This window comes from Belonocnema kinseyi, chromosome 6 (genome assembly GCF_010883055.1).
Source record: "Belonocnema kinseyi isolate 2016_QV_RU_SX_M_011 chromosome 6, B_treatae_v1, whole genome shotgun sequence".
In the NCBI taxonomy this organism is placed as follows: domain Eukaryota; kingdom Metazoa; phylum Arthropoda; class Insecta; order Hymenoptera; family Cynipidae; genus Belonocnema; species Belonocnema kinseyi.
In genome coordinates, this window is record NC_046662.1 from 14,234,298 (window position 1) to 14,259,448 (window position 25,151).

Genomic DNA, 25,151 nt, shown 5'->3' on the forward strand with positions numbered 1-25,151 from the left:
AATAATTTTCAGTGAAGTTCCTACCAAATGCAGTACCTAAACGTACTTTATTGTACTCTAATAAATCTTCCAAAGTTTCAGCTCGATATCTTATTTACAAAAGAAGTTCTTAGGTTCAAAAAAACATTCAGTGAACCGAAAAAGTGAGGTCGGTAATATAGGTATTTAGCTGTGTCACATGCCCTTAACTGAAAATTCAACTGTTTGGTTGAAAATTGAACTATTTTAGTTGAAAAAATCTTGTTTTTGGTTTCAAATGCAACTGTAACAGTTACAGCTTCATCATTTTAGTTGAACATTAATCACTGTTTTCAAAATTTAACTGTTTTGTTTAAAAAAAAATTATTTTTTTTCAATTAAGTTTTTTTAAACTACAAGTTCAATTATTCCATTTTTTGTTGAAAAGGTATTATTTTTTCGTTGAAATTTAAACTATTTTGTTGAAAAAATGCAAACTACTTGAATAGCTCCATACTTTGAAAACTTATAGCTAGAAAAATCTTGAGACAGCTGGAAATTTTAGCGATTTTTTCCCCAGAATTTGAGTATAGGCACCCTGATTAAAAATAAAAATTTCTAGCAGTTTTCGAGTTTGTCATGTGTAAAAGAAAGAGAAGAAATAAATGAAAGTAGAAATAGAAAAAAAGGAAAATTCGGTGGATGTTTGTGGAGGGTAAGAATCTAAGATCTTCGCAAGCAGAACTTGTGAGTTGCGCTTGGATTTTTGGATTTATCCTGGGCTTGAAGACTGTGACTTTGGATTTGGATGAAGACTGGAAGTGGAAATTTATGGAAGATACAGTGCTAGCTAGCTGGATGTCGATTGGAGTGAACATAATTATAGGTGAGCTGAAGTCTGTGGTTTGAATTTTAAGTGTCGAGAATTTGAATTTTGAATTCTATCTAATGAAGCTAGAGTGGTGTGCAGATTGCAGAATCGCATGATGTAACGAGGCAGAATCTTTCCACGAATCCCTCTTTTTTTTACTCTGACAAGGGGAATCTACGCCATAAAAAAAGTAAACAAAAAAAAATTGGCCGACAGCAGGAATCGAACCCGGACGTTTCGGTTACGAATTCCGCGCGCTGATGTTTGATCAAAACAAAATCACATAGGGTATAGGTTTCCCTTGAAAGAAAATTTGTGTATTACTTTTAAATATCACTTTTATCTTTGTTTTTATTTTAATACTGAAAAAATATTTTCAGGATTGGTGGAAATTCTTGTATATTTTGTATGAATGAGTATCCACACGTCTTAATTTTCTAATGTTCTTACACTTTTTAGTTAAGACCTGATTAAACTAATAAACCAAGATATTAATTAAATCTGAAACTAAAATTTTTTAATGTAGAATTTGACATTCGCTTCGCCAGCTTGAAAATATGGTTATTTCAAGCATTAAGGTAACAAAATACTCTTTTTCAGATCAAATTTCTTCAGTACGATCCACCCTGAACTCGGGACGAAAGAAATCAAAGATCTACTTTTATTCTCCGACTTCTACGGTGAAGAATCTAAATGCAAATTGGAACACCGATAAATGTTTTGTATGGAAATGGAAAATAAAGATTATTTCCGATATGGGGAAATTTTATTTTAAAAAATGGACTTTATGCTCTTTCTCCTATTCCCCCCTTTTTTAAAGAATTCCTTTTCACCCTGTTTCCAAAAAAACATCTAATTTTTCTCCTTTTTCTCTTAAATGAGAAATTAAGTAATAAAACCCAATAAAAAAATGTAATTAATTAAATTAATGTACTGTTTGCAAGTTTGTTGAAGATTCGTTAAAATGTTAAAAATGAATTTTTTTCTTACTGAAAATTTAAATTTTTTAAATTGAATTTTTTTCTTACTGAAAATTTAACTGTTCTATTTTTTATTGATAATTCAACTCTTGTTCAAGTTTGTCCTTTTTCAATAACATATCTTTTATCGTAGAAATTTAATCTGTTTTTGTTAAAAATTATCTTTGCAGGTCAATATGTTTTGTTGCAAAATTTGGTTGAAAATTCATTTTTTTTTTTAGTTGAGAATTAATTTTTTTTCAACTGAAAATGTAATTATTCTATTATTTGTTTTAAAATTGATCTTTTGTAGTAGAGAATTCTCGTATTTTATTGAAAAATCGTCTAGTGGTAAAAAATTAATCTTCTTTGATGAAAATTTGTCTTTTTGGTAAAATGCAACTTTTTTTATTTAAAATTAACAATTCTGTTTAAAATTTCAACTCTTACATTTTTTGTGGGCACTGAACTATAATTTATAAAAAAATTAAATTTTTAGTTGAAGATTCATCAATTACGATTAAAATTCGTATTTTTGGTTTGAAAGTTCATCTTTTTGGCTAAAAAATTCAACAAGATTTTTGGTTTTTTCTCTTTGTCCACTGAAAATTGATCTTTTTTAATAACGAATTAAACTGTTTGGCTGAAAGTCGTCTTTTGGTAGAAAATTAATTTTTTTGATTGAAAATTCAACTATTTGGTTGAATGTTGAACTTTTTTGTTGAAAATTCATTTCTTTGTTCGAAAATTTAACTATTTTGCTGAAAATTAGTTTTTTTTCCTTGTTGAAAATGATTATTTTTACTGAAAATGTAACTTCTTTTTTTTTTGTTAGGAAAATTTATTTTTTCTCGTTGAATGTTCATGTATTTTCTTTAAAAAATTAATCTTCTGGTTTGGAAATTCATTCTTTTGGTTAAAAATTCAAATTTTTAGGAGAAAATAAGTCTTTTTTTTAATATAAATCAACTGTTTCTTATTTAAAATAAAAATTTAATTAAAAAATCAAATATTACATTGTTGGTTGAGAATTCATCTTTCTTGGTTGAAAGTTTTCTTTGTTAAAAATTCACTTTTTTGGTTGAAGATGCGTAATTTAAGTTTAAATTTCGTATTTTTGGTTTGTTAATTTATCTTTTGGACTGAAAAATTCAACGAGTTGGCTTAATTGTTTTGCTCTTTCTTGCCTAAAAAATGTTTCTTGGTTGAAAATTGTATACTTGTTAATAATTTAATAATTTTTTTTGTGAATGATATATTTTTAAGTTAAAAATTCAACTGTTATATTGAAAATTCGCCTTATTTGGTAGAATTTACCTGATTTTAATTCAAAATTAAAATCTTTTTTGCTTGATACATCAACTAATTTCATTTTTTATTGATAATTCTTTTTTTTTATTGAAAATGTACCTCTTGTTGAAAATGCACCGTGATTGAAAATTAGTTTGTTGAAAATTCAATACATTTTTTTATATTCATCATTTTTATTCGGAAATTCAGCTGTTTTTTTAGTTTCTTTTTTTTTGTAAAACTTAACTGTGTGATTTCAAAGTAAAATATTTTTCGGTGTAAATATTATCTATTATATTTTTTATTGAGAATTCATGTTTCTTTTGCATGAAAATTCAACAATTTATTTGTTGAAAATTAAATTATTTGGAAAAAAATTAAATTATTTTGTTTAAAACGGTTAAAGTTTTATATATTTATTTAAAAATTCGTCGACTTTTTTCTTTTTGATGAAAAGTAATCTATTTGGTTTAAAATTAAACTATCTGGTTGAATTTTAAACTCTTTTTGTAAAAATTAATTGTTTTAAAATTCACCATTTTAATTGAAAATTCATTTTGATGGTTGAAAATTTAACTAATTTGTTAAAAATTAAAAAAAAAACACAATTTTTAATGAAAATGTAACTATTCTATTTTTTGTTAAAAAAATTGATTTCATCTAGTTGAAAGCTCATAAATTTTTGTAGAAAATTCATCCGTTTGGTTAAAAATGCAATTTTTAGGGGAAAATCTGTCCTTGTTTGAAAATTCAACTTATTTGTAGAAAATTCGTCTTTTTAGTTAAAAATTTAATTATTTTGCTGAAAATTCAATAATTTTATTTATATTCATCCCTTTTAGTCGGAAATTTAATTGCTTTGTTGAAAATTCGCGTTTTTTGGTAGAATTCAACGTTTTTTTATTAAAAATTAAATACAAAATTTGGTATAATGTAAAGCTTATAAAATGAAACAATTTTATTTTAAATAGAAGAATCGCGATTTCAATGATTTAAGATTTTAAGCAAAATTCGAAAATACAACAGGTACAAAACGTTAAAAATGAAAAAAATTCCAAATACAATTTTGAAATTTCGATTATTTAAAATTCAAAGTCATTAAAACTGTATTATTTCGAATTAAAGCCGTTTCCAATTGAAAATTTTCAGACTAGAATTTTTTTAAACGGACAATTGTATTAGAAAGGAGTTGAAATTTTATCATTTCTAATTCAAATCATTTAAAATTAAAGAATTTTATTTTGAATTGAAGGATCCCTAATCAAAATAGTTTGATTAAAATTTCGATTTAGTACATTTCTTTAAAAAGACATGCAAATTGGTTGCAAATTATTTAAAAATCTTATTTTGATATTTTGGTTCTAGAAAGTAAACTGGAATCTTCTTTGGATGGAAATTTAATTTTTAAAAGATTTGTTTTTGTTTAATTTATCTGTTTTAGGAAAAATTCCATCATTTTTTTAAAAATAAAAATGTAACTTTTCGGTTGAAAATTCAACTCTTTTTTTTTTAAAGTTTGTCTTTTTGATTTTAAAATGTACAACTTTCACAAATTTTATTAAAAAGTGATAATATTTTGTAAAAAATTTACTTTTTATTCAAAATTTATATTTTGGAGTTGAAAGATGAACTGAAATCTTTTCTGGATGAAAGTTCCATTTATAAAAAAATTGGTCTTTTTTTATTACAAATTCATCTGTTTTGATACAAAATTAATTTTTTTTATGAAAATTAAACTATTTGTTAGAGAATTAAAATTTTTTTATAATTCATCCTTTATGGTTGAAAAATTCCATTTCTTGCGTTGAAACTTATTTTTTGTTAAAAAATCAAGTTTCAATTTTGCAGTCAACTGGAATCTTTTTTGGATGAAAACTCAACTCTTTATTTTGTAATTAAAAATTCTTCTTCTTTAAGAGAAATTTCATCTGATTTTTGATAAAAATGCAACTATTCGGTACAAAATTCAACAATTTAGTTCTTGTTTCGTTTTTGTTTTGTATAAAATTCATTTTTCAACTGAAAATAAACTTTTCTGTTTTTTTAAGATCGATCTTTTTTAGTTGAAAATTCGCCTTTTGTGTTAAAACAATAAAATTTTAGTTTTAAATTTCATTTTTGTTGGATACAAATGAATCAGTTTCGTAGAAAATTAATTTTTTGCTGAAAAGTCATATTTTTTGTTTGAAAATTCAATTTTCGAAGAGAAAATGTATTTTCTGGCTTAAAGGTTCAATAATTTAGATACAATTTTATTTCCTTTTTGAGTAAAAATCTTTATTTCTTGGAAATTCATCGGTTTGATTTTTAAATTATTTTTTTCTAGTGATATACATTTTATTCTTTTTTTATTGAAATATAAACTGTGACACTTTTTCGTTAGGAATTTGTCGTTTTAAGTTAAATCAAAATTAAACTCTCTTTTTTAATTCTACTATTTGTTGAAAAATTCAATTAGTATTTTGTTGAAATTTTATTAAATTAAATTAAAATTGATTAAAATTCGATTGAAAAATTTACATTATTTTTTTTTTAATCCAAAACTCATATTTTTTGCTTTAAAATTCAACTATGCGCTTAAAAATTTAATTATTTTTTTTTATTTTCGTCCTTTTTGTTTGAATGTTTAAATATTATTTGTAAATGCAACTTTTTGGTTTAAAAAAATGTTGAATTCAACTATTTCGTTGAAAATTAATTTCTTTTAGTAGAAAGTCAATCTTTTTTTAATTAAGTATGGTATCTATGCATAAATTTTATTTAAATGAATTTCCGTAATTTTTGGAATACGAAATCTGTCAAAGTTTAATTGAACTAATTTGTAAAAAAAAAAAAATTTCTTGGTTGAAGATGCATTATTTACTATTGAAATTCGTCGTTTTAAATTGAAAATTTATCTTTTTGACTGAAGAATTCAAAAAGTTATTAGGCATTTTCTTCTTTCTTAAAGGGAAAATTTTCATTGTTGAAAAATTCGACTCTTTTGTAGAAAATTCGCCTTTTCAATTAAAAATTTAATCATTTTGGTGAGAAATTAAGCATTTTATTTATGGTCATCCTTTTTAGTCGAAATTTAACTTTTTTGTTCAAATTTGCGTTTATGTTGCAATTCACATGTTTTTCGTTCGAAATTAAATTTTGTTTTGTTTGAAATCTCGACTACTATATTTATTGTTACGAATTAATAATTCAACTATTCAGTTAAATATTTGACAATTATATTGAAACTTAATTATTTTCTTGAAATTTTATTAAAATTAAATTCATTAAAAAGTTGACTATTTTTGTTCAGGTCGTCCTTTTTGTTTGAAAATTCAAATATTTGTCTGTAAATGTAACTTTTTGGTTAACAAGTTTTTTAATTCAACTATTTGGTTGAAAATTAATTTCTTTTAGTAGAAAATCAACCTTTTTTTGTTTGAAAAAATAAAATTTTTTTTTTTTTTTGAAAACGCAATATATTTTGACCTGAAATCTTAAACTTTTCCTGTTAAATTAAATATGCTATCTACGTTTAATTTTATTTAAAAAAATTAATTTCCATTGGTAGTAATGGTAGTAAATAAGAAAAATCTAAGTAAAATTAACTGTTTGGTTTAAAATTACTCTTTTTTTTTTGCAGATTGAACTATTTTATTAAGAATTTATATTTTTTGGTTTAAAATTCATCTATAGTACTTGGTTGAAAGTTGAACTAATTTGTAAAAAATAAATCATTTTTTGTTTGAAGATGCATTATTTATGTTTAAAATTCGGGACATTTTTTTCTTTCTTGACGGGAAATTTCCATGTTTGAAATTTCAATTCTTTTTGAGAAAATTCATTTTTTTTATTAAAAAGTTAAATTATTTTGTTAAAAATTCAACCATTTTATTTATAGTCATTCTTTTTAGTGGAAAATTCAACTATTCTAAAAAAAATTATTTTGTTGAAAATTTCACTCTTTTGTTAAAAAATAAACAATTATGTTGAAAATTTGTCCCTGTTTCATAAAAGTCCTACAATTTAGTTGTTGAAAATTCAAATATTTGGTAGTAAAAATTAAACAATTTTTTTGAAAATTCTACTATTTTGTTAAAAGGTTTTAAAAAATACTTGTCATTTTACACATAATTGCGCTAATAATGAATTAATTAATTAAAATCAATAAGAAAGGCCAACTATTTTTAGTTAAAAGTTAATTCTTTTGAATTCAGAAGTCAAATATTATATTATTGGTTCAGAATTAAAGACTCTGTTTGGTTAAGAGTTCAATTAGTATTTTGTTGAAATTTTATTAAAGTAAATTGAAATTTATTGAAATTCTATTTAATAATTTTAATTAATTTTTTTAAAATCCAAAACTCATATTTTTTGACGGAAAATGGTCCTTGTTTGAAAATTTATTTCTTTTGTAGAAAATTCGTCTTTTTCGTTAGAAGTTTAATTATTTTGTTGGAAATTCAACCATTTCAATTATAATCATCCTTCTTAGTTAAAAATTTAACTTTTTGGTTTGAAATTCGCGTTTCTTGTTAGAATTCAACTGTTTTTTGTTCAAAATTAAATTTTGTTAAGTTGAAATGTCGACGACTACATTTTTTGTTGAAAATTCATATTTTTTAATTAAAAATTCAAACATTCGGTTAAAAATTTAATTATTATTTAATTTCTTAATTTTAATTTGTTCAAAATTAAACTATTTTGTTAAAAAATAAACAATTATGTTACATATTTGTTTCTTTTTCATGAAAGTTACATAATTTAGTTGTTAAAACTTTATTTAAATAAAATTCATTAAATTATAATTTATTAAAATTCTATTCGAAAATTGGAATTAAAAAAATAAAAAATAAAAATGAGGGTCAACTATTTGATTGAAAATTCAACTGTTATGTTGAAAATTCGTCTTATTTGGTAGAATTTACCTAATTTTAATTAAAAATTAAAATCTTTTTTGCTTGATATATTAATTAATTAAATTTTTTATGGGAATTCTTTTTTTTTTTTTATTGAAAATGTAACTCTTGTTAAAAATTCGTCGTGGTTAAAAATTATTTTGTTGAAAATTTAATACATTTTTTTATATTCGTCATTTTTAGTCAGAAATCACCTGTTTTTTTAATTTCTTCTTTTTTTTGTACAACTTAACTGTGTGATTTCAAAGTAAAATATTTTGTGATTTAAATATTATAGATTATATTTTTTATTGAGAATTCCTGTTTTATTGAAAATTAAACTACTCTGTTAAAAATTGGACAATTATGTATAAAATTTATTTCTTTTGCATGAAAATTCAACAATTTACATGTTGAAAATTAATTTATTTGTACAAAATTTAATTATTTTGTTCAAAATTAAAAAAAAAATTTAATTAAAATACAACTATTCTATTTTTTGTTTAAAAAAATTGATTTTCTTCTAGTTGAAAGCTCATGAATTTCGGCAGAAACTTTATCCGTTTGATTAAAAATGAAATTTTTTGGCTAAAACTTAGTATTTTTGGTTGAGGATTCAACTATTTTGTGAGAATTTTTGTTGGAAAATTCGTATTTTTGACCAGAGAATTCAACAAGTTGATTAACATATTTTTTTCTTCACGGATAAATATTCTTTGTTTGAAAATTCAGCTCACTTCTAGAAAATTCGTCTTTTTAAATAAAACTTTAATTATTTTACTGAAAATTCAATCATTTTATTTATGGTCGTCTTTTTAGTCAGAAATTTAACTGTTTTGTTGAAAATTCGCGTTTTTTGGTAGAATTCAATTGTTTTTTGTTCAAAATTTAATTTTTTTATTTAAAAGTTGACTACTACATTTTTTGTTGAAAATTCATATTTTTTATTTAAAATTTAACCATTCGGTTGATAATTTAACAATTATATTTAAAATTTAATTATTTTTTGGAAAATTAAACTATTTGCTTAAATATCTAACAATCATGTTGAAAATTCAAATATTTTGTTAAAAATTAAACAATTATATTGAAAGTTTGTCCCTTTTCATGAAAGTTCGACAAATTAGATGTTAAAAATTCAATTATTTTAGAGAATTCAACAAGTTGGTTAACATTTTTTTCTTTCTTGGTTGGAAAATGTTCCTGGTTTTAAAAATTCAACTCATTTGTAGAAAATTTGCCTATGTAATTAATAGTTGAATTATTTTATAGAAAATTCAAATATTCGGTTCAAGATTGAACTATTTTGTTAAAAAATAAATAATTATGTCTCAAATTTGTCCCTTTTTTATGAAAGTTCTCCAATGTAGTCGTTGAAAATCTAAATATTTGGTAAAAATTAAATTATTTTGTTGAAAATTAAACAATTACATTAAAAGTTTGTCCCTTTTCGTGAAAATTAACAAAAATTCAACTCTTTTGTAGAAAATTCGCCTTTTTAATGAAAAATTTAATTATTTTGGTGTTAAGAATTAATATTTTGTATTAATAATTCAACTATTAAGTTAAATATTTGACAATTATGTTCAAATTTAGTTACTTTTTTGAAATTTTATTAAAATCAAATTAATTAAAAACTTAACTACTTTTTTCAGTTCGTCCTTTTTGTTTGAAAGTTCAAATATTTAGCTGTAAATTGAACTTTTTGGTAAAAGAAAAAAAGTTTTGATTCAACTATTTGTTGAAAATTCATTTCTTCTGGTAGAAAATCAATCCTTTTTTGTTTGAAAACGCAATATAATTCGACTTGAAATCTCAAGCTTCAGATAATAAATTAAATATGCTATCTGCCTAAATTTTATTTAAAAAAAATTTATTTCCGTATTTTTAAGGATACGAAATCTGAAAAAATTGGGTCAAGTGTCAACGGGTTTTATTTCAATGATGCTTCACAAAGTTTCATAACATCTGGTATTAAATAATAAGAATCTACGTTAAATGAACGCAATAATGCCGAAGCAGGGTGTCTAGCAAATTCTAAACGATTCAATTTCACTTTATCATGCCTGTGAAAATTAACCGTTAAATAAAACTGATAAAAACGAAAATTAGCGCAAAAAAAAGCCAAGATCGTTAAAAAGAATACCCTTTTTGTACATTCTAATTCCAATTTCAACTCCCAACTACCGAAGGAACTAAACTTGCCTGCGAGTGAAAACCCTTTTTAAAAAAATTGATTCCAAATTATTAAATTTCGAATCTGTACAATCATAACTTCCATGGCATTATCGTTATTTTTCTTTAAATGCTAGACACCCTGAAAAAAGAGAGAAAGAGAGAGAGAGATTGTGAATTACGAGTAAAGAAGTTGCTTAAAAGAGAATTAACAATTAATTCTTCGCAGTCAGTTTAGCTCTAGAAGTATAATCTACGTTGTATAAATTGTCTTACCGCTACGTTTTCACAGAGATACGTTCAGCAATAATTGATACATTACATTATTATAATTATTATTATTATTATTATTATTATTACTTATAGAAGTCTTTTATCAATTATATCAGTTTCGAGAAATATTGAGACGCACGCGAACAACCTTTTTTTATTTGTAGTGTTATTCCGCCGCAATTGAGGCGAAAGAAAAAAAGACTGATCGACTGGTATACACACTGTGATTGCATTGCGATTCGCTCGCCAAAGGTACGAGAGAGGCTTAGACAAATTGATAAGCAAAACCGCCCGGGAATGCTCCAGAGTTTTGAGAGAAGAAGGCGTGGAACATCGCATTCTGGTCCATTTCTGTAAAAATCATTTCAAATTTATAAGCTTACCTTTCCTTTTTTTTTAACGCGCAATTTACAGTTTTACAAAATAATATTTTTCAAATATTCTAAATCAATTTCAATGTTTTTCTAAAGGGTGTCCAGCTACAGTGAAAACTTTGAATTAAATTTGTTTTCTTTTAAAACAGTTGTTTTATTCAACTGTAAAAAGAAATTTAAATCTTTTAGTCGATTATGAAAGAAACACTTCGTTTAGAAGAAATCTTGTAGCTGAACATTTTTTTATTTACGAAGATATAGTTCATCTTTTACTCATTACAAAATAAATAAAGAAATTTCTAGGCATTTTTTGTACACTTTATCAATTGAAAAATATAAGTTTTCGACTAAAAAAGATTATTTTTTAACTGAACGAAATCTTTGGAAAAATTTTTGTTAAATCTTTTAAATATTTGTCAAATCTTTTGAAATATTTGCGAAATTTTTCTTAAATATTTTTAATTCGTCGAAATCATTGAATTATTTAAAATCATAACGAGATCTTTTCAAATCTTCTAAATTGTTTTGAAACCTTTTTTAACTCGTTTTAAATCTTCGAAATGTTTCAAACTCTTTAAAATCTGGTGTACTGTCCCTTTTTTAAAACATTAAAAATCCTTTTAATATTTTGAAAGTTTTGAAACATTTGTGAAATTGCTGTGAAACTCAAAGTGGAACTCAATAATTTAAGCGTATAAAATTGAAGATACTAACATTTTTGAATATAAGAAAATATAAATCCACGTTTTCGTTTTCAATACTCTAAATTAAAAATCAATCAATGAACTTTAAAATTTTCAAAATTATATAATTTTAAGGAATTTTAAGCTAGAAACATTAAATATTATAAAATTGCATAATTTCTAACTGAACACTTCTATAATTAATTATTTTCTTTTTAAATAGTTTAAACATCCTTGGAAAGCTTTAAAATTTTATTTCAAAATCTTGAGAAATCTAGAAGTTGATTAAATTTAAAATTATTTTGGAAATTTTTTCAAAAGTTCTAAATATCTGTCAAAATTAATTGAATTTTTTCTACAATTTTCAGAAAATACTGCAAATGTTAGAAAATTTCTTTACAATTGTATGTATAAATAACAATTGAACATTTATTATTTGTAGGCCAAATTTGAGTAATTTTAAGAGATATGAAGAAGTTTCGAAAAGATTCAAACTTAATGAAAAACTTGAAATGATAGCCTAATATAAAACAAAATGTCGATATTCGCAGGTTTTAAACAAAAAAATTAGATTCTCAAGAATTGTGAAAAGCTTCAAAAGAATAAAAACATTTTCTTAGGATTTCTAGGAAAATTAAAAATAATTTTTCATTAAAAAAAATTATTTTAAGAGAATATTTCAAAAGTTTTAAAAAAAAATTTTAACAAAACTTTCAAAAAAGATTCTAGAAGATTTTAAGAAAACTTTCTAAAATTTACATGATAATTTTTTATCTTTTTAAAACTCCTAAATATCTCTTAAAACTACTCAAATTTTTTCTACAAATGTTCATTTGTAAATTATACATCAAAATTAACCAAATTTTAAATGAAAATTCATCTCTTTGGTTTAAAATTGGACTATTTTGTTGAAAATTCTCTGTTTTGTTCTAAGTTGAACACTTTTGTTGAAAATTCATTTCGGATTGAAAATTTTTTTTTTTATGAAACGTTTATTATTATTTTTTTTCTGGTTGAAGATTAATTATGTTAGTTGTAAAATCAACTATTTTGTTAAAAAAGGATTCAAAAGGACGCATTTTCAGCAACAAAACATTACAATTTTCGACTAAAAAGAAGAATTTTGAATAAAATAGTTGAATTTTCAACAAAAAATTTAATTTTCTACAGAATGGTTCAAATTTTTGCCAAATGGTTGAATTTTCAATCCAAAAGGACGAAATTTTATGAAAAAAAAACATTAAATTTTCAACCAAAATGATAGCCTAATATAAAACAAAATGTAAATTTTCGCATATTTTAAACAAAAAAGTAGATTCTTTTAAAGCACTGTAAAAGGCTTCAAAAAAATAAAAACATTTTCTTAAGATTCATAGGAAAATGAAAAATAATTTTTCATTTTGAAAAATTATTTTAAAAGAATATTTAAAAACTTTTTCAAAGATTTAAATCAAATTTTCAAAAAAGACTCTAGAAGATTTTAAGAAAACTTTCTCAAATTTGCATGATAATTTTTAATCTTTTTAAAACTCCTAAATATTTTTTAAAATTACTCAATTTTTTTCTACAAATGTTCATTTGTAAATTATACATCAAAATTTAAAATTTTCACTTACAAATTAGTCATTTTTCATAAAAACAACAATTAAAACTGTAACGTTCAATTTAATTGTCCTCAATAAAAATTTAAATATTGCTAAATATTCAATAATTAATATTTTTTTTAATCAAAAATTTCAAATTGAATGGGTTAAGAATTGAATATTTTAGACTGAAACAATATTTTAAATGTAATAAGATCCTTTAATTGAGAATATATTATTATGAACTTATTTTTATGTTGAAAATAGTTTATAAAATTTCAGTCACATTTTCACATTTGTTTAATGTTTAAATTTTGTTTAAATTAATGTTTTGTCAAATCGTTATCTTTCACTTTTTATTATAGTGCAGATAAATTTAAAAAAATTATTGATTTATTAAATAAAAATGTTTTTTATCCCAAATTTTCAACATCGAAGGCTTTAATTTTTTATTTGTTCAAGTCTTTAAGAAAGCATTTAAAAATTCTTTAAATTAAAAATGTAAGCTTCGAAATACAAATTTTAAATGGAAAATTTTTAATGTTAAAAACATAATTCACGATAAAAGGATTTTTAACATTTTACAAAGATTTCAAGGGTTTCAAAGATTTAAGAAAAAAAGATTTTGAATCGTCAGGATTTCAAATATTTCAAAAAGGCGTGCACATCAGATTTCAAAGATTTCACAAAAATTTTAAACATTTCCAATGATTTTAAAAAGGTTTTTAAAAACTAGATTTGTAAGATTTCTAAATATTTTAAACAGATTACAAATATTTTAATTATTTCAAATAAATACAAAAGATGTCGTCAAAATTTCTCAAAAATTTAAATGTTTTTATAAAGATTTCGAAAGAATACAAGAAGCCCAAAGATTTGAAATAATTTTAATGATTTGAACCGAATATGAAAGATTTCAGAAAAGTATTTCAAAGATGTTGAATTATTTCAAAAGATTTAAACAAATTTGAGAAGATTTCAATGGTATCAAATGAATACAAAAGATTTCACAAGCAAAGATTAAAAAAATCTTCCACAAACATTTCATAAAAATTTCAAAAGATTTAAAAAGAATTCACAAAGCTTTAAAAGATTTTAAAGATTTCAAGGATTTAAAATATTTTACAAGAATTTAAGAAGATTTCAGAAGATTTCACATAAATTTCATGATTTCACAAAAATTTGAGGACTTCCAAGATTTAAAAAGTTTGAAACAATTTCAAAAGGTTTCACAAAGATTTCAAAGATTTTAAAACTTTTAAAACATTCCAAAGATTTTAAAAAGTTTATAGTAAACTAGATTTCTAAAATTTCAACAGATTTTATAGAGATTACAAATGTTTTAATTATTTTAAATTAATACGAAAGATTTCATCAACATTTCAAGATTTTACCCAAATTTTAAATACTTCAAAAGATTTCAACGAATTCACAGATTTTAAAAAAATTCACAAAAATGTTAAGGATTTCAAAAACGACTTGTGTTCGCAAAAAAATTAAGAATTTGTTTATTTATGGCTCTCCTTTCTTTAAATATTGTTGGACAAAAAAAAATGAAATGGCTCATTTTTTTACATCTATAGCAAATGGAAAAATTTGACTTCACCAAAAAAAACCGGGAAAAAACCTAGAATTTCGTTGAAAATTTAACTATCGTTGTAGAAAACTAAATTTTTGGTTAAAAATTCGTATCTTCGAGTTAAGAATTAAACTTTTTTGCAGAAGAATCAACAAATTGGTTGAACATTTTTGTGATCGACTGAAAAAAATTTTTCAATGGAAATCCGTATGAATGGATGAAAATTTAACTTCTTGATAAAAATTTAACGTTAAAAATTCTTTTTTTTTTGTAACGAAAATTAAAAAATTATATTTTTTCTTGACCAAAATATTTTTGTTTGAGTTGAAAAAATCTTAATTGGTGAAATTATAATGTTTTAAATTTAAAATAAATATTTTTTTGGGTTAAAATATCAATTATTACATTTTTCGTTGTGAAGAATTTATCTTTTCCAGTTGAAAATTCTAGTTTAGTTGAAAATATAACTATTTGGTTTAAAATTTAAGTATTTTATGACAAAACAACTTTTATTAGTTAAAAAAATTCCTTTTCTTAAACTGCAAATTAAACTATTTAATTTTCAGCACAAAATATACTATTTTTTTGTTGCAAATTCGCAATTTTCGATAGGAAATTAATCTTCTTGGTTGAAAATTTATATTTTTTATTGGAAACTTCATTTTTTTTTGGTTTGGTAAAAGCTATTTTCTTCGTGAAAATTAATTTTTTTAATCAAATTTTAACTGCTCCATTGTTAGTTGAAAATTAATCTTATTTATTTAGAAATTCATGTCCTTTTTGCTAGAAAATTCATTTGTTTCTTTCTTAGTTTAAATTTCAACGAATTTGGATAAATTGTACTGTTTTTGATTTAAAATAAATATACTTTTGGTTTAAAATATAAATTATTATTAGATTTTTCGTTGAAAATTTATTTTTTCCAGTTGAAAATTCTGTTTATAATATTGAAAGTTGAATTAGTTTGTAAAAAGTTATTTTTTGAATGATAATTCAAAATTTTAGTTAAAAATTAATTGATTTAGTTAAATATTTGTTTGTTTTTGTTGAAAATTATTTTTTAACTTAAAACTTCAACATTCTATTTTTGTTTTTAAAAAAATATCTTTTTAAATTAAAAATTTGAATATTGGGTTGAAAATTCATGTATTTTATAATTACATTTTTTTAATTAATTTTTTAAACTGAAAATTCAAAAAAAAATTATTTTCAGTTGATTTTTTTTAGTTAAACATTTATATTGTTTAGTTGAAAATTCGTTTTATTGGTAAAAAATTATTTTTTTTAATAACATTTTAACTGTTCTATTGTTAGTTAAAAATGAAAGTCTTATTTTGTTAAATTGCACTGTTTCTGATTTAAAATAAATATACATTAAATAAATTATCTTTTAAATGAAAACTTCAATATTCCATTTTTGTTTTAAGAATGTATATTTTTTTTAATGAAAATTTAACAATTTTGTTAAAAATTCATGTATTTAATGATAACATTTTTTTGGATCAAAAATAAATTTTTTAAACTGAAAATAAAAGTATCTTATTTTTCAGCTGGAAATTTATTTTTTTTTATTTGAAGATTCATCCTTTTTTGTATTAAATTAATCTTATTGGTTGAAGAAATTATACTTTTTAGTGGAAAATGCTTTTTTTTTGTTTAAAATTAATTTTTTCAAATAAAAATTTAACTATTCCATTCTTACAAAAAATGTATCTTTTTTATTTAAAAATGCAACTATTTGGTTGCGAATGTGTCTTTTTTGGTTAGAAAATTAATCTTTTGGGCTTGAAAATTCTTCTTTTCTCTCAAAAATTAAAAATTTTAGTTAAAAATTCATTCATTTGATTGAAAATTCATTTTTTAAGGTGGAGGCGGATTATTTTTTAATTTAAAATTTCAATATTTCATTTTTGTTTTAAAAGTGTGTCACCTTTTTGTTTGAAAATTCATCCTTTTGCCTTAAAAAATCAACTGCTTGGTTGAAATTATTTTTTTTATTTCTGAAAAATCTTTCTTAGTTGAAAATTCATGTATTTTCCGAAAAAATGTTCTGTTTTGATAGAAAATTGAACTTCCTTCTTGTATTTTGTTAAGAAAAAAAAGGATTTTTCGTAGGAACATCAATTATTACATTTTTCATGAAAGAATTCATATTTTTTTATTGAAAATTCTATTACTTGGATTCGGAATTTCAGTTGAAAATGTGCGTTTGCTTGAAAATTCGTTTTTGTTGTTGTTGAAAAATAACCTTTTTAACAAAAAATTTAAATATTCCATTTTTCTTCTAAAAATTGAATTTTTAAGCTTAAAAATTAAATTATTTAATTGATTTTTTTTTCTCTTGACTTGAAAATCTTTCTTTGTTGAAACTTCAACTTTTTTTGTTAAAAATTCGTCTTTTTGTTTGAAATGTAACTATTTTTGTTGAAATTCGTTTTTTTATTTATTGACCATTCAATTATTTTGTTGAAAAATCGACTGTTTTTGTGTTTGAAAATTGATCTTTTTTGTTGAAAATACAGTATTTTTTCTCGAAATGTTAGAAATTTAAAGTGAGTTAAATTGAATTTAATATTTTCGAAACTTTTAGAAGATTTAGGATTATTTTTGAATGATTCTTACCTTCTGCATCGTCATTGATATCATGGCCATTGTCGTAACGGGATCGCTTTTTCGGATCAGATAAAATTCCATAAGCCTCGCCGACTTCCTTGAATTTTTTCTCTTGCTCCTTCTTCTCTCCATCGGAAGCATTCGCATGTCGATCTAAAATTTAATGCAATCCTATGAAATTAATTCTTAAAATTCTAATCAAATTTCAGATTTCACACTCTTTCCCTTATTCCACCTTTTTTTAATAAATAATTCGTCTTTTCGCCCCCTGTTTTCAACAAATTTCATTTCATTCATTCTAAGAAGACCAACAAAAAATTTCAATTTTCAACCAAAAAAATTTGAACTGATTTGTAGAAAATGCGTCCTTTTTAATAAAAATTTAGTCTTTGAATTGAACATTCATATTTTTGTTTTAAAATTGAACTGTTTTACTGAAAATTTGTTTTTTTTTTTTTGTTCAGTATTTTCGCATGCATTCTAACTGAATTATTAGAAACCGAAACTTATGAAGTTAATTCTTTTCGGACAAAAAGTCTCTTCTTGTTTTTGGTTCAGATTTAATCTTCTTGGTTCAAAACTTGATTATTTTGTTGAAACTACAACTATTTTGTTAAAAAGTGAACTTTTTTGGACGAAAATTCAATTGTTTCGTTGAACATTCGTTTTTTAAATAGAAAATTCCAAAACTTGGTTGAAATTCAGTCTTTTTTGTACGGAAATTCAACCACTTTGTTGAAAAATTAACTAATTGGTTGAAAGTTGTACTCCTTTGTTACAAATTCATTTTTTAAAAAAGTTTATTATTTTAGTTGAAAACTCATCTCTTTGCTTAAAAATCGGACTATTTTCTTCAAGATTCGTTGTTTATTATTGGATAAATTTTTTTTTCAAATTTAACCTTTTCATTTTTTGAAAAATCCTTTTGGATTAAAAATTCATTTTTATGAATAGAACAGTCATCTTTCTTCGTGTAAAGTAATCCTTTTTGGTTGAAAATTTAACTATTCCATTTTTGATTGAATATCTTTTTTTAGTTACTTCTTTTTGGTAGAAATTTAATCTTTTTGGATGATAAACAATATTGTTGTTACAAAAATCAACTATATGGTTGAAAGTTCAACTCTTTTTGTCAAGATTCATTTTTTTGGTTGAAGACCAATGAAATTTAAAAAATGGAACACTAAAATTACAAAATTTTCCACTTGATGTAATAAAAACTGAGCTTCAAATGAAAGCACCCAAAGTGGAACTTTTAAATTTCGAAATTGAAATTTTAAAGTTTTTAATTAAAAGTTTTGTTATTCAAATGCTCAATAATTTACGCGTATAAAATTGAAGGTACTAACATTTTTCAGTATAAAAAAATATAAACCCACGTTCAATCAATGAACTTTAAAATTTGCAAAATTATATAAATTTAATTAATTTTAAGTTAGAAACATCAAATATTGAAAAATTCAAATATTTTTAACTGAAAACTTCATAAATTATATATTCAATTATTTTCTTTTTAAATACTTTAAACATCCTTGGAAAGCTTCAAAATTTTATTTCAAAATCTGTCAAAATTAATTGAATTTTTTCGTAGGAAAATTAAAAATAACTTTTCATTTCAAAAAAGATTCTAGAAAATTTGAAAAAAACTTTCTAAAATTTGAATGATAATTTTTTATCAATAACTAATTCAATAATTAATCTTTTTTAAATTAAAAATGTCCAATTTTATTGGTTTATTAAGTGAATAATTTAGACTGAAACAATATTTTAAATTTAATAAAATTCTTTAATTAATAATGTATAATTATGAAGTTATTTTTAAGTTGAAAATATTTCATAAACGTTCAGTCACACGTTCATATTTGTTTACTGACTAAGACTTTCAAATTGGAACCGTTTAAGTTTTAACGTTAAAGTCTGAAAATTCTTAATTTTTGAACTGGTTTAAAATCGTTTTGTCAAATCGTTTTTGTTCACATTTTATTGCTTAAAGTACAGATAAATTAAAAAAAATTTGTTTATTTATTAAATAAAAATGTTTTTTATCCAAAATTTTCAAAATAAAAGACTTTAATTTTTTCTTTGTGCAAGTCTTTAAGAAATCATTTTAAAATTATTTAAATTAAAAATGTAAGCTTCGAAATAAAAGTTTTAAATGGAAAATTTTTAAAATAAAAAAATGTTGAAGTGCGCATTGTAAGCTAAATAATAGCATAATTAAAAAACATAACAATTCCACGAATTATTTAAAAACTATTAAAATCGAACGTGGACAGATTTTTCTTCTACAAATTTGTAATATATCCGGTAGAAAAAATTCACGTATTTTCAACAACAAAAAATTACAATTTTCGACTAAAAAGAAGACTTTTGAATAAAATGGTTAAAATTTCAATAAAAAATTTAATTTTCTACAGAATAGTTCAATTTTTTGCCAAATATTTGAATTTTCATTCTAAGAAGACCAACAAAAAATTTCAATTTTCATCCAAAAAGATTTTTATCTGATTTGTAGGAAATACGTCTTTTTAAATAAAAATATAGCCTTTGAATTGAACATTCATATTTTTTGTTTAAAATTGAACTGTTTTACTGAAAATTTGTTTTTTTTTCATCATTTTTTTTGCCTGAAAATTTAAATATTTTACTTTTTGTTGAAAATTCAGCTTTTTTATTTGAAAATTCAACTGTTTTGTTCAAAATTAGAATTTCAGAATTACAATTTTTTTGTAAAATTCCCTGTTCCAATTCATAATATAATTTTTTTTCTCTCGAAAATATCCCATTACAATTATTATCATTATTATTATTATTATTATTATTATTATTCTGGATAAATTCCCGTTCCAACTATAATTTTGTAAAAAAAAATTTGCTTTGAAATTTTATTTCGTTATCTTGAGAAATCAACATGTTATTTCAAGTTTTTTCAAATTATTGTTAAATAAAACAATAAAATTGTGACGTTCAAGGTTTATTTTAAAAAATTTCTGAATATTAAATTTATAATTACTGATTTTAAATGAATTATCTATTTATTAAATCTTAAAGTACAATTCAATTTTAAAAATCATTAATTAATTTATATTCACAGTTGATCAACTAAAAATGTTATCAAAACTCTTCGATTTAAAACGCTTCTAATTAATAATTATTTAAGTCTTTAAAACTGCATTTTTAAATTTTCTGAATTCAAATGTACGCAATTTAACTACTTATTTAAAAAACGGTTGAAATTAAAGTTATACGGATTTTTTATTCTAAAAATTTATAAAATTCCCGGTCATAAAATAAATTCATGGTCAGTTGTATTTTCAAAAAGTTTAATTTCAATCAAGAAAAATGATTTTTTAAAAACGGATGAATTTTCAATCCAAAGAGTCAAATGTTCATAAAAACAGTAGAATTTTCGAAAAAAAGGACTTTTAAATAAAACACTTGAATTTTTAATCAAACAATTAAATTCTCTGCAAAAAAGTTAAATTTTCAATCTAAAGAGATGAATAATTGATCTTTTTAGGTAAGAAATTCAAAAAACTTAATTACTTTGTGAAAAATTTAATTATTTTTTTTAAATACATATTTTTTGGTCGAAAATTCGACTATTTTGCTGAAAATTCGTCTTTTTAAATAAAAATTCCGTTCTTTTGGATTGAAAAATCATTTTTCAAGTTGAAAATTCAAACTATTTCGTTAAAAATTCGTCTATTTGATGTTAAATTCAACTGTTTGTTTAAAAATGGATTATTTGTTGAAAATTTTGGGTATGTAAAGTCTGAAATTTGTATAATCGGAATAAAATAAATTAATAATTTTATACCTGGGTGGTGAACCATGGCTCTTTTTCTGTAGGCTTTCTTGATATCGTCGGTAGAAGCATTCTTATCAATTCCGAGAATCTTATAATAATCTTTTCTTTGCGATTTCTTCAAAGCGAGTTTAGCCTCCGAGAGTAATCGTTTGTTGTCTAGAAGGAAAAACCACAATTAGAGCTTTTCCAATCATTAAAAAGATTATTAATTATTAATTAATCATAAATAATTTGAGGGAAATTACTTCGGGTTTTGCTCATCTTGTACGCCTTCTCGTAATCACGCACAGCTTCTTCGAATTCCTGGAGATCCATATAACACTGTGCTCTTCTGAGTAGAGCTTTTAAATAATTTTCGTCTAATCTCAATGCTTCTGTGCATTCTGTTATTGACTCGTTGAGCCTACCAAGCTGTTTAAAATACCCAAGATTATTTAAAGAGATTCCAGATTTTAAGATACTGGATTAAAAAAAAAAAAGTACCTTTGCAGCGACTGTGGCTTTGTTAAAATGCAATTTTGCATTTGCCATTCCATTGTGTGGATCAAGAAGCAAAGCTTCTGTGTAGAGATTGTAAGCTTCTTCAAAGCGGTCCGCTTTGAATGCCACATTTCCCTCCTCTTTCTTTAGCTTCAAAGATTTTGCTTTCTAGAAAGAGAAATTTATTCACAAATAACAATCATTTTCCTGCCCTTCTTCTCATTTCTTTTGGTTAAAAGTTTTTAGAGTACCCTAAAATAGTTTTAATATATATTGAAACTTTTTAAGGCTAGTGAAAATTACTTGGAAGTTCTAAAAAATACCCTAAATCTTTAAAATCCTTTCGAATATCTTAAAACGATTAAAATCTATACAAGGTTCTTTGGAATCTTTTAAAATACATTACTATATTTATAATCCTTTGAAGTCTTTTAAAATCTCCTAAAACTGTTTTAAGCTCTTGAAAATTCCTTGGAATTTTTCAAACTACCTTAAAAAATATTATTTTGAATTTTTAAAAATACCCTGAAATATTTAAAATCCTTCGAAACTTTTTTGCTCTTGAAAATTCCTTGGAATTTTTCAAACTACCTTAAAAAATATTCTTTTGAATTTTTAAAAATACCCTGAAATATTGAAAATCCTTACGAATATCTTAAAATTATTGAAATCTATTAAAGATTCTTTAAAAACTTTAAAAAAGCTTTAAAATATTTAAAATCCTTCGAAACTTTTTGGCTCTTGAAAATTCCTTGGCATTTTTCAAAAAAAAAAAAAAAAAAAAAAAAAACTTTAAAGTATATCCTTTTGAATTTTTAAAAATATCATACAATTTTTAAATCCTTTCAAATAACTTAAAATTACAGAAATCTAATAAAAATTCCTTCCAATCTTTTAAAGTAAGCTAAAATGTTTTAAATATTTTGAAACTTTTTAAGGCTACTAAAAATTACTTGGAAGTTTTGGAAAATGCCGTAAAATCTTTATAATTTTTGCGAATACCTTAAAATTACTGAAATCTATTCAAGGTTTTTTGAAATTTTTTAAAATACCTTACAATATTTCTAATCCTTTGAAGTCTTTAAAAATCTCCTAAAACTGTTTTAAGCTCTTGAAAATTCCTTGGAATTTTTCAAACTACCTTAAAAAATATTCTTTTGAATTTTTAAAAATGCCCTGAAATCTTTAAAATCCTTACAAATATCTTAAAATTATTGAAATCTATTAAAGATTCTTTGAAATCTTTTAAAATTCCTTAAAATATTTTAAATCCTTCGAAACTTTTTGGCTCTTGAAAATTCCTTGGAATTAAAAAAAAAAGCTTAAAAGTATATCCTTTTGAATTTTTAATAATATCATGCATTTTTTAAATCCTTTAAAATTATATAAATCTAATAAAAATTCGTTCCAATATTTTAAAGTAACCTAAAATGATTGAAATATTATAATAATTCATTTGAATTTTTCTAATATCCTCAAATGTTTATAATCCTTTGAAACTTATTGAAGCTCTTTAAAATTTCTTGGAAATTTTAAAAAATATCCTAAAATCTCTATAATCCTTACGAATACCTTAAAATTAATGAAATTTATTCAAAATTCTTTGAAATCTTTTTAAATGCCCTACAATATTTCTAATCCTTTGAAGTCATTTGAAGTCTTTTAAAATCTCTCAATACTTTTTTAAGCTCTTGAAAATTCCTTGGATTTTTAAAACTACCTGAAAAAAACTTTTTTTGAATTTTTATAATTCTTTCGTATCCCTTAAAATTATGGAAATCTAATAAAAATTTCTTTCAATCTTTCAAAATACCCTAAAATGTTTATAATCGTTTAAAGTCTTTTAAAATCTCTTAAAACTATTTTAGGCTCTTGAAAATTCCTTTGAATTTTTCAAACTACCTTAAAAATATATCCTTTTGAATCTTTAAAAATATCGTAAATCTTTTAAATCCTTTCAAATACCTTAAAATTATAGAAATCTAATAAAAATTCCTTCCAATCTTTTAAAATACCCTAAAATATTTCTAATATTTTGAAAGTATTTAAGGCTACTGAAAATTCCTGGGAAGTTTTAAAAAATACCGTAAAATCTTTAAAATCCATTCGAATATCTTAAAATGATTGAAATATAATAATAATTCATTTCAATTTTTCTAATATACTAAAATGTTTATAATCCTTTGAAAATTATTGAAGCTCTTTGAAATTTCTTGGAAGTTTTGAAAAATGCCGTAAAATCTTTATAATCTTTACGAATACCTTAAAATTACTGAAATCTATTCAAGATTCTTTGAAATCTTTTAAAATAAACTACAGTATTTCTAATCCTTTGAAGACATTTAAAAAATCTTCAAACTTTTTTAATCTCTTGAAAATTCCTTGAAATTTTTTAAATTACCTTAAAAATATATACTTTTGAATTTTTTAAAATACCGAACATTTTTTAAATCCTCTCGAATCGCATCAAATTATTGAAATCTATTAAAAATGTCTTTGAAATATTTTAAAATACCCTAAAATATTTAAAATCCTATGAAACTTTTTGGCTCTTAAGAATTCCTTGGAATTTAAACCAAAAAAAAACACCTTAACAATATATCCTTTTGAATTTTTAAAAATACCGTAAAATTGTTTAAATCCTTTTGAATCTCTTAAAATTATGAAAATCTAATAAAAATTCCTTCCCTTCTTTCAAAATACCCTAAAATGATTCATTTTTTTTTGAAACTTTTTAAGGCTAGTGACAATTCCTGGAAATATTTCCAATCGTTGAAAAACTTTTAAAATCTCTTAAAACTTTTTTGATTTCTTGAAAATTCCTTGGAATTTTTCAAACTATCTTTAAAAAATATCCTTTTGAATTAAAAAAAAATACCGTACATTTTTTAAATCCTCTCGAATCCCTTGAAATTATTAAAATCTAATAAAAATTTCTTCCAATATTTCAAAATACACTAACATAAAATTATTCTAAACTTTTGAAACTTTTTAAGGCTACTAAAAATTCCTGGGATTGAAATCTAATAGAAATTACTTGGAAACTTTTATAATATGCTAAAATATTTATAATCCTTAGAAACTTGTTAAAAATCTTTAAAATATACCCTAAAATCTTTAAAATCCTTGCGAATACCTTAAAATTATTGAAATTTATTCAAGATTCTTTGGAATCTTTTAAAATACCTTGCAATGTTTCTAATTCTTTCAAGACTTTTAAAATCTCTTTAAACTTTTTTAAATTCTTGAAAATTCCTTGGAAGTTTTAAAACTACCCTAGAAATATATCATTTTGAATTTTTTTAAATACCGTAAAATTTTTTAATCCTTTTAGATACCATACATTTATAGAAATCTAATAGAAATTCCTTCCAACCTTTTAAAGTACCTTAAAATGTTTCTAATCTTTTGAAACTTTTTAAGGCTACTGAAAATTCCTTGGAGGTTCTAAAAAACACCCTGAAATCTTGAAATCCTTACGAATACCTGAAAATTACTTCAATTTATTTAAGATTCTTTCAAACCTGTTAAAATACCCTAGAATATTTAAAATCCTTCGAAACTGTGTGGCTCTTGAAAATTCCTTTGAATTAAAAAAAAAACCTTAAAAATATATCCTTTTGAA

At 22.4% G+C, this 25,151-nt stretch overlaps 2 protein-coding genes across 2 annotated transcripts in view; one reads left to right on the plus strand and one right to left on the minus strand.

The window, feature by feature from the left end:
* Positions 1–411: 411 nt before the first annotated feature.
* LOC117175273 lies at positions 412–1,647 on the plus strand. Its single transcript, XM_033364981.1, has 2 exons — positions 412–844; positions 1,430–1,647. The coding sequence occupies exons 1-2, from the start codon at positions 661–663 to the stop codon at positions 1,645–1,647; spliced, it is 402 nt and encodes a 133-aa protein (XP_033220872.1). The 5' UTR covers positions 412–660.
* Positions 1,648–10,538: 8,891 nt separating this feature from the next.
* LOC117174668 (dnaJ homolog subfamily C member 7) overlaps positions 10,539–25,151 on the minus strand; it is a 32,475-nt gene continuing 17,862 nt past the window's right edge. Inside the window, exons 7-11 of the mRNA XM_033363960.1 lie at positions 21,530–21,694; positions 21,292–21,457; positions 21,056–21,202; positions 17,245–17,388; positions 10,539–10,754 (exon numbers count right to left, since the gene is read on the minus strand). Of these exons, the coding sequence (XP_033219851.1) occupies positions 10,669–10,754; positions 17,245–17,388; positions 21,056–21,202; positions 21,292–21,457; positions 21,530–21,694 (708 nt within the window). The 3' untranslated portion in view covers positions 10,539–10,668. The remainder of the gene's footprint in view (positions 10,755–17,244; positions 17,389–21,055; positions 21,203–21,291; positions 21,458–21,529; positions 21,695–25,151) is intronic.